Raw genomic sequence first — 15,017 nt, 5'->3', positions numbered from 1 at the left:
CAGACAGGGACTCAGATGGGAATTACAGGATCAGCTCTCCTGGATTTCCAGCTGCTAATGCTGGCTGTGGACTCTCATCTTCCATGACAGTATCAGCCAATTCCTTACTTAAATCTCTCAGATATATATACAAATATATAAAAAGGTTTACTTTGAGAGAGATAATATATCCTATTGGTTCTGTTTCACTGAAGACCCAGGCTAACACACTCAGAAATAACTAAAGGTATTAGTTCCTTTTCCTCCAGAAACATACTCTGAAACAAAGCCTTGAGTTCAAGTACAGTTGACCCTTGAACAATATAGGTTTTAACAGCATGGGTTCACTTATACTTGGATTTTTCTCAGTAAACATACACTACAGGATCTGTGTGCTTGGTTGAATCCACAGACATGGAGTTTTGAATACCGGAGGGACAACTGTAAAGTTATACATAGATTTGTAACTGCATGGAGAGCCATGCTCCTAATCCCCACATTACTGAAGGGTCAAATGTAACTTATTTGGGAGGTGATGCGAGGAAATACTGATTGAGCTAGAGACAGCAGAGCGCAATGGGAAGGTTGCCAATAAAAGGCAAGCAAATTACCACCTCGAGCATCTGGCACTTAATCCCAGTGATGGCTTCTGGGAGATAGTGTAGGAAACAAGCTTCAGAGTTACCCCACCACAAAGGGAAAGGGAGCTGGGGTATTTATCCACCAACTTCCAGTAGTCATTATCAGGTGGCTGCTCCCTACTTCTGGAGAAGGCAATGGCACCCCAGTCCAGTACTCTTGCCTGGAAAATCCCATGGACAGAGGAGCCTGGTAGGCTGCAGCCCGTGGGGTCGCTAAGAGTCAGACACAACTGAGTGACTTCACTTTCACCTTTCGCTTTCATGCATTGGAGAAGGAAATGGCAACCCCCTCCAGTGTTCTTGCCTGGAGAATCCCAGGGATGGGGGAGCCTGATGGGCTGCCGTCTATGGGGTTGCACAGAGTCGGACACGACTGAAGTGACTTAGCAGCAGCAGCAGCTCCCTACTTCTTGATAGAAATCAACCCCCTGCTTCCAACCTGGGCCTGTGTGATCGAAGCTCCAGGCAGCACACAGTCCCTGGTGCTGGTGGTCAGAAGTCAGTCCCATTCGAAGACCAATGGCAGGTGCAGAGAGCAGGGTACCAACAGATCTGCTACAAAAGGACAGACACTCAATCCACCCCATCTCCTGCCTAAGTGATAATGAGAGCTAACATCTTTAACCAGTGTAATATCTATAACACTACCCCTTCACAGTATTACCTATAAGATTCACAACATCCCTATAAGTTCAGGATTATCCCCATCTTACAGCCAGTGAAACTAAGGTTCAGAGACTTACTTGGAATCACTGCTGCTTGGGTACCTTCTCATAAGAGGAAAAAAAAAAATCTGAGTTTTGAGAAATCGTCCAGTGAAAAGTTTTCTTTCAAGCATGAATAACATTGAAAACAACATAGTGATGTAAGTAACTCTTTTGCCTCTAAAGATTCTTTCCTCTACCTGCCACTAGCCTAGAACACAAGCTTCTCTGCATCTCCAGTACCACCGCCTCCAAATTGTAACAAGCTCCCTCCATACGTGTAATCACATTCAGATACAGCAGCTTGAGTACTGCAAAAAAAAAAAAAAAAAAAAATGTTCAACTCTGTAATTGTTCTCCATTTCCCACTGAGAACAGATTTTAAAAGGAAAAAGTTCATTTCTTATGCAGCAGTGTGATCTTTAACCTGATTCTAACCATCTGGAAGAAAAACCGCCTCCCTTACCATAGACGCCAAGAAGGCTTTAAGAGGACTGAGTCAGGTGTGTGGGGCCTGACAACCAAGGGGAGAGGACTGTGATGGCCTCAGGGGGTAGATCCTGTGCCTGGAGGCAGCAAGAAGAAATCAGACTCTTCCCTATTCCCAAGACAGTCATTCTTTACCCAGGTAGTTTTACGTATTTAAGAATTGATTCATGTCATTCAGCTCAGTAAGCTTCTATTAACTGACCACCATACACAAGAAAGTGAGGGGCACCAAGTCAGAAAATGCAGAAGAGATGGGGGAACCAAGCCTGAGCATCACTTCTGGATTAATTTATATCTAGAGTTTTAGTTGAGTCATTTATGGGTTGAATGGACTGCAGAATGGATACATTTTACAAAACATCCATACCCTTTTTTCTGCAGGAAGGGACTGAATGATCAGCCCCCCAGGACTCAATTCCTTGGTTGTTAATGAAATGTTTATCTACGGGTCAAGCCCTCCCACAATGAACTCGCAGGTTACTACGGCTCTTCCTCACTCCTTTGAAACAATTCCTCATGCAGTATTTGTTTTATTATTTCATTCTACTTATTTTCACTTCTTTCCCAGGGCAACACTCCCTCTAGTGTCTGTGTAGGGATCTCAGGTCCCATTCCTGCTGCACAGGGTGCAGACAAAAAAGGGAATTCAAGCCTGCACCTCGATGGGTGTGGATCACCACAAACTATTCATGGGTTTGGCCAATATGATAATTCTGAGAAAGAAGCTACAGATATTCTGCAACAAGTTCCAGCCACAGATATTCCCATCTCATGCCAGGCACAGAGCAGAGATAGGAGAAGACAGAGAGGAAAAACAAACCCAGAGCATCAAGGTCCACCCCATGACTTGGATGGAATGAGTGGCACTCTAGACTCTCCTTGTCTGCCAGTTCCAGTAGCCCTGCGTCCTCTTTTCTTAAAGCTACACGTTTCACTCACTTCCTTCAGGAAGTCTTCCATAATTAGCTGCAAGGTACAATCATGGATGCCCAAGCCAAGAGAAGCTACTCTGCATCTTTCTGGATGCCTTTCTCAAAACTCCACTCAATGAAAGCCCTGAAATAAATGTTCTACTTGTTAGTTATCTATTAGTGCAATCGTTAAGTTGACCCTACCCATCTGATTACAATCATTTCTAAGAAAATTCTGAGTATGAGCTTCAAGCAGCCAAGTCCTCAGCCAGTCTCTCTCTCTCTCTCTCTCTCTCTCTCTCTCTCACTGTCTCCTTCAGTATGACACAGAAGGCAGATAACACTGACTTGTCTGAGTCGGGACGTGGACTAGGGCTGGCAGTTGAACAAGTGCCTCAGTGAGAACTAGGTTCTAGCCGAGGCTTAGGGATCAGCTCACTGGGAACTGGGCATCTACCTCCTTTCTCTGCTTCCATGTTTCCTTCTGAAAATGAAGAGAAAGCCCCATCCAATATAAGAGTAACAATTAAACCAATTAAATATCTGGAGGACTAACTACAGGTCAGGTGCTTCTTTTCAACACTTTGCTAAGCACAGCATCTTATTTAATTCTTAAAACAGCCCACTGTGAGAGGTACTATTTTATCACTCCTTCTATGGATTTAACAAATAGACAAGAGAGGGTGACAACTTAACATCACACAGCTATTAAGAGACAGAGGTAGACAGCCCAACTTAAAAATGGGCAGAACTGAACAGACATTTCTTCAAAGAAGACAGACAGATGGCTAATGGGCACGTGAAAAGATGCTCAACACCACTAATTATCAGGGAAATGCAAATCAAAACTGCAGTGAGATATCACCTCGCACCTATCAGAAGGCCTATCATCAAAAAGAACAGAAGTAGGTGTTGGCAATATGTGAAGAAAAGGGGCTCCTCTTACACTTCTGGTGGGAATGTACATCGGTACAGCCGCTCCAGAAAACAACACGGAGGTTTCTCAAAAAACTGAAAATAGAACCATCTTCTGACCCAACAGTTCCACTCGTGGGCATATATCAAAAGCCAAACAAAAAATTAATTCAAAAAGATACATGCACTCCAATGTCCATAGCAGCATTATTTACAATTGCTAAGAAGTGGAAGCAGCCTAACTGTTCATCAGCAGATGAATGGATAAAGAACAGGTGATGGTGGTGTGTGTCTGTATGTGTATATACACGATGGAATACTACTCAGCCATAAAAAAGAAGGAAATTTTGCCATTTGCAGAAACAGAGGTGGACTTAGAGGGCATTATGCTGAACGAAATAAGTCAGAGAAAGACTAATAGTGTATGATGTCACTTATATGTAGGATTTTAAAATATATAAAAAAAATAAAAATATATAATAAACTAGTAACTCTAACAAAAAAGAACCAGACTCACAGATACAGAGAGCAAACGAGTGGCTACCAATAAGGAGAGGGAAGTGGGAAGGAGGAGGATAGGGGTAGGGGAGTAAGAGAGACAAGCTATTAGATATAAAATAAGCTATAAGGATATACTATACAACACAGGGAAGATAGCCAATATTTTATAATAACTATAAATGGAAAGTAACCTTTAAAAATTGTGAATCACTATATTGTATACCTGTAACTTATATAATACTGTACAGCAACTGTAGACTAATTTTTAAAGAGAGTAAGTTAAACTTAACCCAAGAAAGAGAGAGAAACAAAGACAGGATTCAAAGCTAGGCATCTGGCTTCAGAGCTTATGCTCCTGTTTCCTATATGGCTGTTTCTTGCTCCTAGTTTATTTCTATTCCTAGTATATACTGAAAAGTATAATCTTGACTGCATTCATGATGAAAACTCTCAAGTATGCATTCACACAAGTCACACAGTCATATCCAGGCTAAATAACCTACAACCTAACAGGAGCCTTGATGATCCTATATAACTATGGTCAGCTTTTCCCCTAAGGTAGGTTTCTTCCAGCACAGGTCAAGTACCAGGCCCCTGCTTACCAAAGGGCACAGATTTGGTCACCAACAGCCCTGAACAGCTGGCCCTACTGTGCTCCGGGTCCTCTCACCCCAACCTAGTAGGGATGGTTTCCTCTGCTCCCCAGCAAGGAGTTCATACCAGGAAGCTACTTGTGCAATCCTGAAGTTCTCAGACTCCATTACTTTTTGGAAATTTACTATAGCACATTCATTAGCATACTATAAAGAACAGCATCTCCATAAATAATTAAACCCAAACTACACTGATCAAAACAAACGAGCAAAATATTCCTGGTGATGCAACCAGACTTGGTTCACTCACTAACTCAAATGATGAGGTGTCTCACAAGAGGTCCCCATTAACAATGGTTAGTAAGACACAGACTTCCCAGTAAGGAGCTGGTCCATACTGTCTGCAGTCACTGCGGTGGGTAGGCAGGGTGGCCACAGGATACAGCCAGGGAGCAAGAGGGAGGAATCTATTCCTCAGTCTCTCCGGCTAGCCTTGTGTGTACTCATCCTACACCTCACTCTATCCAACCTATAAAATGGGCAGCACCCTACCTCACTTGAGTGAATATAACAGAAAATGGTCTGTAAAAGCAAAAAACAAAAAAAAAAGAGAGAGAGAGAGAGAAGCAGGAGTGTGCGGAGGACAGCTATAGAAGGAAAGACCAGGAGAGAGTCCACCCTGTAGGGTGCCACGTTTCTATCTGAGCCTCATACCCTTCATCTCACTGCTGAATGATGTGATGAAGACCGTTCCCAAGAGCACAGCCAGCCTTGACATCCTGTTGATCTAAGGTGCCCACAGCACCTCCTCTGAGCTCACAGCCTGAAACGATCACTTGACAAATAATCAAACATCACCCCGTGGCATCTGTTTTGTTGCCATGTGTTATTAAACTTTACAGAAGAGCAGCCTCATACCCAAAGCATATTAGAAGGACCCTGAGGCAAATGCCGTCTTATCCTTCTTTGTCTCTCCATCACAGTCCTACCAACTCCTCAGTCCCCAGAACCATGCCACACTCCCAGTGAACACTAGGCAAATGGTTGACTATCTTACGTGAGTCCATCTGATCTCTCAAGTACATACAGAAAAAGCCAGGATTGTTGACTAGTACCTATTTCCATCCTCTCATTAAGTGGGGTAGAGACGTCTCTACATCTTCTGTTAAAAGTCATATATAAAATAATAAACCAAGTGCGTAAACTCAGCACTGTTAAGAAACAGTGTCAGCTGTCCTCCCCGACCAGCTAGGGCACTGTCCAGTTCCCAGGGTCAGTTCAGCAAGTACGGACTGAGCTATGTGCCAAGCACTGGACCACAAAGAACACGTGAGAAAAGCAGAACTCACAGTAGGTGTGGGACGTGGGGTGCCGCAGCAAGTATTTCAGCCCTCATCCCTCACCTTCGAAACACTCATAAAATAACCAAGTGATAACCTAAACATAATCAAGAGTGTGGTACACTCTGTAAATCCTATAAACAGGAAAATAAATGAACCTAGGAAAGGTTCTAATCATGTTTGGATCTTAAACTGAACCATAAGTAATGTGTGTGTCTCCATAGAGGAAGAGGGGTATCCTGAGTGGAGAAGACCTCAAGAGCAAAGGCTTGGAGTGAAGAAAGGGATGGGGACAATGAAGCACTGCCTTGCTAGAGTGAAGGGGTCTATCAGGGAACAGTCAGATGCAGAGCTGAAGAAGCAGGCCCAGGACGTATGCAGTGAGGGGCCTTGAAAGCCAGGCTAAAGGACTTTAAATGCAAATTCAAGAAGCTAAAGGCTCTCAAGCTAGAATGGAGACCTACTGGATGAAATGCTCCTGGATATAGCAGCTGTCAAGTTATGAACAACCTGAGAAAATTATTGCTATCCCAAGGGACAAGGATTTCCAATTCCTTCATAGCCTCTGCTCAGTGAGACTTGGGACTCACTCAGTCACTGACTTAGTCAAACCCAGTTGAGTTTCTCTACTGCACACAAGGCAGAGATCTCTTGTCTCCACTCTCTACCAATGAAGTCAGGGCAGCATCCAGACCTTTCAGTAACCCACCACCCAGAGGAATGACCAAGGTTAGCTGAAGGCCATCTATCCCACAGTACCAGTGATACTTACCCAAAGTGGCCCACCAGGCACTGGCATGCTACACTTTCCAACTTCACAAGACCGCTTCCCCCTAGACTTGCTGCAAACTAATCCTCTGACATCTTCTCATAAGGAGGTGTCTCAAGCCAGCCAGGAGCTTCCCTGGTGGCTCAGATGGTAAAGTCTACCTGCAACGCGGGAGACCTGGATTCAACCCCTGGATAGGGAAGATCCCCTGGAGAAGAAAATGGCAACCCAATCCAGTAATCTTGTTTGGAAAATTCCAAGGATGGAGGAGCTTGGTGGGCTACAGTCCATGGGATCACAAAGAATCAGACACGGCTGAGCAACTAACACTTCAAGTGAGCCAAGAGGTCAAAGGAAGCAGGAAATCAACAGTTAAATCAAGCCCCCAGGCCCTGGAGTACCTGGCCTTGGATAAACCCTTCAGACACAACCTCCTATTTCAGCATCCAGCTTTGTCACACCTCTCTGCACCCTGTAGGATGACTCAGGGCCCACAGAGAATCCAGTTCCAAAGTCCCCCCAGTTACAGTAAGAGATTTACCCAGCCAGAGGAAGAAGCAGTTCTCCCTTCTGCCCCCTGAGCCTTCTTGTCACCATCCCCTCCCCTTAAATCCAACACAGTCAGAGAAGCCACTTCCTGTGTGCCTTCTCTGCCAACTACAAAGCGAGTTCCAACCGCTGCATTTCTGCAATCATTAAATCAGGCCTCCCAATTAAGGAGTTTGCAACTTCTGCTCACCTTGGAAATCACTGCAGGATCTGAGAAGCAAATCACGCCCTGTAACCAACCAACTGGGCCATCAGAGAAAACGCAGAGCAGACAAACAGCCTGTGTGTGGCCACTCCACTCCCCCCTCCCGCCCCCAGGCTGACAGTAAGTGACCGGGAGCAATTAGTGCTGCTCTGTCCCCCTGCATTTCTCAGCTCTGTCTCCACTGAGATGGCTTCCCTTGTAATATTAATTAAAAACAGATTCTTTTTGGCAAACCCCTGAAGAATGGCTCCAGTGGCAGGCTTCTTTATTAAGCCTCTGAGAAGACAAAATGCATTAAGATATTGTGACACGGGTACAGTGAGCGGGGACGAGAAGGCTAGACATCCCAGCCAAAAGCTATTTGAAAAATCTGTTTGGGAGCCACAATTAGATGCTCCAGTGAGTGAGACACAATTAATCTGATCAAATCTGTCACTATTTTGCACATTAGGAGTAAATATTTTAGAGCATTGTCCAGCTGAATTAGTTAAGAGCACGAAACCATGCCTGGGAGCATCTGGGTGTTCCACCTGCTGGTGTGCTCAGGGCAGGATAGGGACCTCGAGTTATCAGCATCTTCTCGTTTTTCTTCACCAAGGTGCAGCATTGGGCACACGAATTAAAGACTATCTGGCAAGGCATCCCAACCAGACACACTGCAGGGCAGCACACTGACTGAACCGCAGGAAAGGCATGGGGATCAATTTACGGGAGGAGGCAGCATTCTCGCATCTCAGCACCATGAACAAACGAGGGATTCCCCCATCAAGGCTTTATAATGCTCAGGGGGCCTGGAAAGTGCGCTGTTGTCTTCACAGCCTCCCAATCTCCAGAGTCATTTGCCAACTCACTAACCAAGCAGGAAGGCGTATTTCTTCTTTCAAAAGAGAAGAGCAGGCTGATGTGATTTTCTGTATCCCTGTAAGCCCCAGGGTCTGGACTCCCTCTGGGTGTTTGTGAAACACTTTCTAGCCCATTAATCACCAGAATCCCAGCTGGAGACAACCAAAGAGAAAGGCAAATCACTCTTCCAGAGTACAGGCTTCAAGCCCAAGCTCACTCTCCTCTCCCCTCCGCTGAAATACGTGGCAGGACAAGAAAGGCCAGAGGGGAACCCAGACACCATTTCCTCCTGACTCAAACCTGCTGGGCACTTCCTCTGTTGCCCACCAAGTCTTGCCAGCCCCTCCTGGGACCAAAGTGAATATGTGACTCAAGCCTGGAATGAGACTCTCAGCCCCTGGGCACATGCTGGGCACGTGGGGAAGGGAGTGGAGACCCTTCACTTGCATATCCATCTCCTCATGTGCGTGCATATGCGCTCAGTTGCTTCAGTCTTGTCTGACTCTCTGCAACCCTGTGGACTGTAGCCCACCAGGCTCCTCTGTCCATGGGATTCTCCAGGCAAGGATATTGGAGTGGGTTGCCATGCCCTCCTCCAGGGGACCTTCCCAACCCAAGGACTTAACCCACATCTCATGCGTCTCTTGCATTGCAGGCAGATTCCTTACTCATTGAGCCACCTGGGAAGCCCCATCTCCTCATGCTGCTGCTGCTGCTGCTAAGTCGCTTCAGTCGTGTCCGACTCTGTGCGACCCCATAGACGGCAGCCCACCAGGCTCCCCCGTCCCTGGGATTCTCCAGGCAAGAACACTGGAGCGGGTTGCCATTTCCTTCTCCAATGCAGGAGAGTGAAAAGTGAAAGTGAAGTCGCTCAGTCGTGTCTGACTCTTTTCGACCCCATGGACTGCAGCCTACCAGGCTCCTCCGTCCATGGGATTTTCCAGGCAAGAGTACTGGAGTGGGGTGCCATCGCCTTCTCCGCCATCTCCTCATGCCTGACCACAAATGGCCACAGTAGAGTTCAATTTTCAGATATATGGAGTAACTGGAAACTCTCCTCCAAAAGGAACTCACAGGAGGAATGTGGTTCACCAGAGGCAGTTGAGGGAGACCAGCAAACCCCACAGTGTGTTAACTGGTGGCCTTCCTGGAGAAGGACATAGTTAACACTCAAGTCAGAAGGGAAGATGGAACTTTCTTTTCGTGCCAAAAGAGCTTGAAACAAAGATCCATGTTCTCTGTCTTGAGGACTTCTCCAACCAATGATGAAGGGACCTTCCAGAAGGAACATCCTCTCCATCACTCTTTACCCTGGCTTTTTTTTTTTTTTTTTCCTAACAGGAAAGGAGGAGGGGAGAAAGCAATTGATTAGATTTAAAAAAAGAAAGAAAGAAAGAAACTGATTGGGTAATGTTGCAGAAACTGGTTTTCTAGCTACTCCCCGCCAGGGGTTGTTTCCTTGAAGTCTCCCAGAGGCAGGACTGGGTTAGCTTGTTTGCTCATTTTCCTCAGGGCAAAACAGACGGACCCTTGAGGAAGGCTTTTCCACTGGAAGTGCCTGTGAAGCATGGTCTAAAGAGGCAGTCCTTCTCTGGAGCAGAGAGAGGAGACACATGGGGTCCCCACACTCACCTGTGCTGCCATGTCCTTTGCTCAGACAGTAAGTCTGGCCAGGAGCACAACCAATGAACCCCCGAGGCGGTATTCCTAGACTGCCCAAATCTCATCGCTGTCGCTAAGAACTCCAAGGCCAACTGGTCCGCTCCTCAGGCCCTTTGGACTCATCTTTTTAACTGGAGAGCCATTTCCCAGGGCTAGACTTGCCCCCTCACTTCCTCTGCTGTACAACTTCCTTGAAGATGGTCAGAGAAGGCCATGCACATGTAACTACCATCTGCAGAAAGCATGCTCCAACGTCCCATCTTCAGGGAATTTATCAACACACAGAAATCATCCTTAAAAGCAGAAACATAAAAGAACTCTTTCGACAGAGTGAATTTATATCGTCCCAGTGTGGCACGCTAAAATCGAAGGACATCACCTCCTCCTCCTCCTCCTCCTCCTCCTCATCTTCCTCCTCCTCCTCCTCCTAGGGATACATTTGCTTCCACACATCCAGTCCATCCTCCTCACTGAGTAAGAACATGAACAAAATAACGCACATACACGCGATTGCTCATTCTCAAACCAAGAGAAGTTGAGAATCAAAAACCCTGCTGTCAGAGAATTACAAGTCGCCCTGTCTCTCTCTCCACCTCCCCCTGCCACACACACACACAATCCTCCCAGCACCTGCAAGTCCTCGATCACCCATCCCTCCTACCTGTCCACCCCCTAAGCCCAGAGCTGACCACTCTGAAGGTGTGGGGGGCCCTCGCTGAGATGAAGCCACCACCGCGCTGCTGAGGAGCTGCTCTGCCCAAATGCTTCCAACCCAGGTTGGGCTGCCTGCTTGGTGCTGTATGTCTATAAGAATCAGGAAATCTGTGCTCGGTATGCACTCCTCGGTTTCCTGTTACTCACTAGTCACCCCTGCGACACCCCCCAGGCGCCGTTAAAATAAGGCGAGAATTTCCTAGGGAAATCTTTAATGTCAGTCACGAAGAGAAATACAAAGGGAGTGGAGGCAGTGCTTTCCCATCGAGTGAGTTCCCCAAAGCTGCAGGTAGGGACATCCACCATCCTCCAGATTCTGCCCAGAGCCCCGGTTCTGATTTGATGCTATAAGCCAGAGACGAGGAAAGGGTTTTTGCAGGATTGGCTGAAGTTGGGCCCGAGGAAGGCAGGGGAGTGGGGTAAATGGTCGGAGCCATCCCGCAGGGTTCCTGGGCTGGACTGCTAGCGCTGGCGGCCAGCTGGGGGCGGGGTGGGGAGCCCCTCCGGGCACGCGCTGAGGCTGCAGCAGCTGCCGGGGCAGACTGTATTCTGCGCCCTAAGGCCCGCCGCGGGCGCCCGGAGCGTCTGGAGCCGCCGGAGTGGACTCCAGGGCGCCACCTGTCGGTACAGCAGCTTCCCAGGGTAACCTGGCAGCCGAGAGAAAGGCGTGGAGAGGCGCGTAGAAAGCCCGGGGAGGCAACTCGACTCGGCCAGTGTGCAGTGGCAGGACGCAGCGGCAGGGGCGACTATGTGCTCAGTGACTTATGTGTGCTTCTGCTTGCGTGAGAACAAGGGGTGCGGGACGGGTGTTGAATTTCACTTCACACTTTAAACTTTTTTTTCCCTGCCTCTCCTATAGCTTTGCAGGGCAGCTGCCTGGGTTTTGAAGGGGAAAGCTGATGTCAAGAAAGGCCCAGACTTGGGCCAACTTGGCCCAGCCTCCCGCTAAGACTGGGACAAAGTGTGCCTGGGGCCCAGGGCAGCATCCTAAGTGGGGCGGGCAGGAGTAGTCCGAATGGCACCATCTCCTGGTTCTTTCCTGTGGTTGGAGGAGAGAGGGGAACCCCGGGCAGTCGCAGGAGTCAGCCAGCCTGTCCAGCGGTTCTTTCCCCAAATCGGTATACTTCCCCGCCCAAAAATTCACGCGCACACCCACACCTCACAGGACAACTGATTCCCCAAGCCGAGCACCAGAGAAAGTGATCACTGATCCCGATAAGGCACCTCTTTTCCCCTCTTCCCTCCAGACAGCCCCAATCTTAGAGTCTTGGAAGGGTCTTAGGTAAACAAATTCACACAGTCTTACAACAAACTCCGCTAACCTGTTGGGGGCGTGGGGAAAGCGGGATGCACCAGACTAAAAGCCGAGGAGCCCCCTGCTCCTGCCTTCACCTCAACCCAGGTCAACTATCTGCCCCTCCTTCCAGCCCCCCCCCACCCCACCTCAGCCCACCCCCCATTTTCCTTTGCTGTCGGGAGACAGTGAGCTCCGCAGCCGGGTGGATACTCACACTGCTGTTGTGTCCCGACCAGTGCACCATGGCTTGGTTGTGAGCCGAGTCCCCGGTCAGCGCGAACGAGGTGCTGGGTAACCGGAGCTCTTCAGCCGCTGAACCCGCGGTCCGTGGTGCCTTCACCTCCTCCCGGAGACCCTTGGCCAGAGGGCGGCTTCCTTTGGAACCATCGGCTAAGACAGTAGCCCGGGCATCCCCGTGTTCCAGGGCACTGGGGGGCTGCGCCCGACGACTCCTCCTCACGCCGCTAGGCTTGCCAGGAGTCGAGATGCCCGGTCCCCACCGCGAGCTTGCTGGAGACAGCCCTCCGGCTTCTCCTTGCTTCTTTCCGCCGCTGCCACTGCTTGGCTGGGGCAGCGGCTCTGGTCCCGGCCGGCGCTCCAGTGCGGCGCCTCTCCGTACAGTCGCCAGCTCCTCCGGCCACTGGCTTGCCACTGCCAGCGGTGAGAGACGAGGCAGCGCGGGGGACCGCGAAGCCAGAGCCGCTAGGCGCCCGGGACCGCCCGTGGTGTCCCAAGTGATCTCGGCGCCGGCCAGGACCCACGTCGACAGAAGCAGGAGCCCGGTCCGGGCGAGGGGCGCCCCGGGCCAGCCTGCAGCGCGCTCGGTGCGCGCCGCCTCCATCCCGCTGCGGCTGCCGCGGCTCGGGCTGGCAAGTGTGTGGCGCCCGCCGAGGTGCGGGTCCGGCGCGGGGGGGTGTGCGCTGCGCGCGCCGGCGAGCGAGCAAAATGAGTGTGTGTCGGGGGAGTGGGGAGGGGGCGGCCGGGAAGGAGGTGGCTCGGCCTGGTGCGCCTTGCTGGTCCTCTCCACTCTTCGCTCCTGGCTCTCGATAGCTGGCTCTCTCCTCCACAGGGTGATTCCAAAACCCGAGAAAAATTAATAAATACCCCGTAGGTGCTTTTTCATTTTCTTAAAACAAGATTCCCCCAAAATCTTCCCCGCTGAGCTGCTCCAGAAATTTTGTCAAAAGGAGTATTCAAAGGTAATAAGAAAATCCTCTTTTAAAATATGAAAAGCAACCCCAATCCAGGAGGAGAGGCTGGCGACGGACCCCAGTCCGGAGTCTCTCTGAAACCCAGCCTCCAACCTGCTCTCGGTGAAGAGTTGGGAGCCGCTTCTGGCCGCGTTTAGGGGGGTTACTCTTCGGGCATGCTGTGGGGGCGGGAGATGGCGCGCAGGGAAGGTTGGGGGAGGTTCTCGCGGGAGGAGGAGGAGTAAAGTGTTTTCAGCGCCAACTGTTCAGGTTGGGGAGCCTAAGGGGAGCCCGGAGTCCGTGCAGAGAGGCAGCTTGCGGAAGCCGAGCGCGGGATGGACTGGGGACTCCGCTCCGGGCTCCCCAGCCTATCCTTCCCGCCACCCCCACTTCTACCCAGTGCCTCCGCCCGGTGCAGGGGCGCGGGGAGTGCGTGCGTGCGCGTGCGTGAGGGGAGGCTAGGGGTGCGCCCGAGGCTGGCGGGCGGGCACCCGGGTGGGGGTACCTGGCTGAACCAGGGGTGCCTGGGTGTGCGGGGGCGTGCGACTCTGTGCGTGCGCGTTTGCACGCGTATCTGTGCGTGTTAGTGTGAGCAATGGAGTGTGGGGGCAGGGAGGGGTGCGCTCGGGCTGTGGGCACGTGTGGATCAGGCACGGGCTGTGTTTGCATTTCCATGAACCTGTGAGTCGTCAGAAAGGCAATATTGAGAGTAAGGCGGGCGGTTCTGGACCGCCCGTTCCTCCAAGGCGCCCCGCTCACCCATAGGCCCCCATCGCCTGTGGACGTAAGCTGATTGTTGCTAGAACCTCCGGGAGGGTTGGAAGAGAGAACTAGGAGGCGCTGGCAGCCCGGTCTGGGGGTTGCCAGCTCCTCCCCGATTCGCCAGCTCTTCTTCCCAGGATCCCAGCTGGAGCTGGGGAAAGACAGCCGTCCAGAACGGTTGCTCCTACCCGGAGGACGAGAGCCCATCTTTCCGCCTGCAATTATGAGATTGCTCCCTCATCTCCCCAGATTCATTACTAAAAGGGCTCGGTTGTTCTCTCAAAGTGTCGGGCTGCCAATTAGAGGGTCCCGGCCAGCGCCGCGCAGGCCTGGGGATCAGTCCCCACTGTCCCCAGCTGCAGAAGCACAGCCGGGCCGCGTGGAACTCAGCCTGGGCTGGGACTCTTCCCGACCGAAGGAAAGGGGAGACTCGGGGTGAGCTGGAGAGAGGAAGCTAGACCCAAAGATAACCTGAAGATGTAGTTTACAGGCCCTGGGGCCAGAAGTATAGCAGCGGCTGCTGCGAGGAGCTCCGGGAATTTCTAGGGGTTGAAAAGACCTAGATGCGTGGAACGGGAGGAGGGGCTATTAAGAAAGGAGTAGGATGGAGGGAGTCTTCTGGAATCGATAGAAGAGTTCTCTTGTGGGAGACGGTTAAAGCGGGGGTGAGGGGGCTGCAAGGACAGGGAAGGAAAGAAAGGTGGAAGGAAAGCTTTAAAAAGGGCGGAGGGGCAGGGGGGTTGCAGACAAAGACGGAGACAGCGGGGAGGTGACGAAGTGGTGGAGAGAAGGCGAAATACTGCTGCAAAAAGAAAGGGGAGAGCAAAGAAGAGGCAAAAGAGAGCCACAGGAGAGTCAAGAGGGATGCGGAAGACAGAGGCGCCTGGGATCAGAGCCTGCCAAGGATAGAGACAACCTGCGGTTCCCAGGAGCCACCACCAGACCCCTTGTGA

General features: G+C 50.4%; 1 protein-coding gene across 3 annotated transcripts in view; it reads right to left on the bottom strand.

The window, feature by feature from the left end:
* Positions 1-13,669, bottom strand: part of SORCS3 (sortilin related VPS10 domain containing receptor 3) — a 632,833-nt gene extending 619,164 nt beyond the window's left edge. Inside the window, exon 1 of one of the 3 annotated variants that reach the window (XM_070780798.1) lies at positions 12,327-13,669. In XM_070780798.1, the coding sequence (XP_070636899.1) occupies positions 12,327-12,953 (627 nt within the window). In that variant the 5' untranslated portion in view covers positions 12,954-13,669. The remainder of the gene's footprint in view (positions 1-12,326) is intronic. The other 2 variants (XM_070780799.1, XM_019953194.2) reach the window with 2 other exon arrangements.
* Between the last annotated feature and the right edge of the window lie 1,348 nt (positions 13,670-15,017).

This window comes from Bos indicus, chromosome 26 (assembly GCF_029378745.1).
Source record: "Bos indicus isolate NIAB-ARS_2022 breed Sahiwal x Tharparkar chromosome 26, NIAB-ARS_B.indTharparkar_mat_pri_1.0, whole genome shotgun sequence".
Classification (NCBI taxonomy): Eukaryota; Metazoa; Chordata; class Mammalia; order Artiodactyla; family Bovidae; genus Bos; species Bos indicus.
Note: the sequence above shows the minus strand (reverse complement) of the source record. Positions and strands in the feature narration are given on the sequence as shown.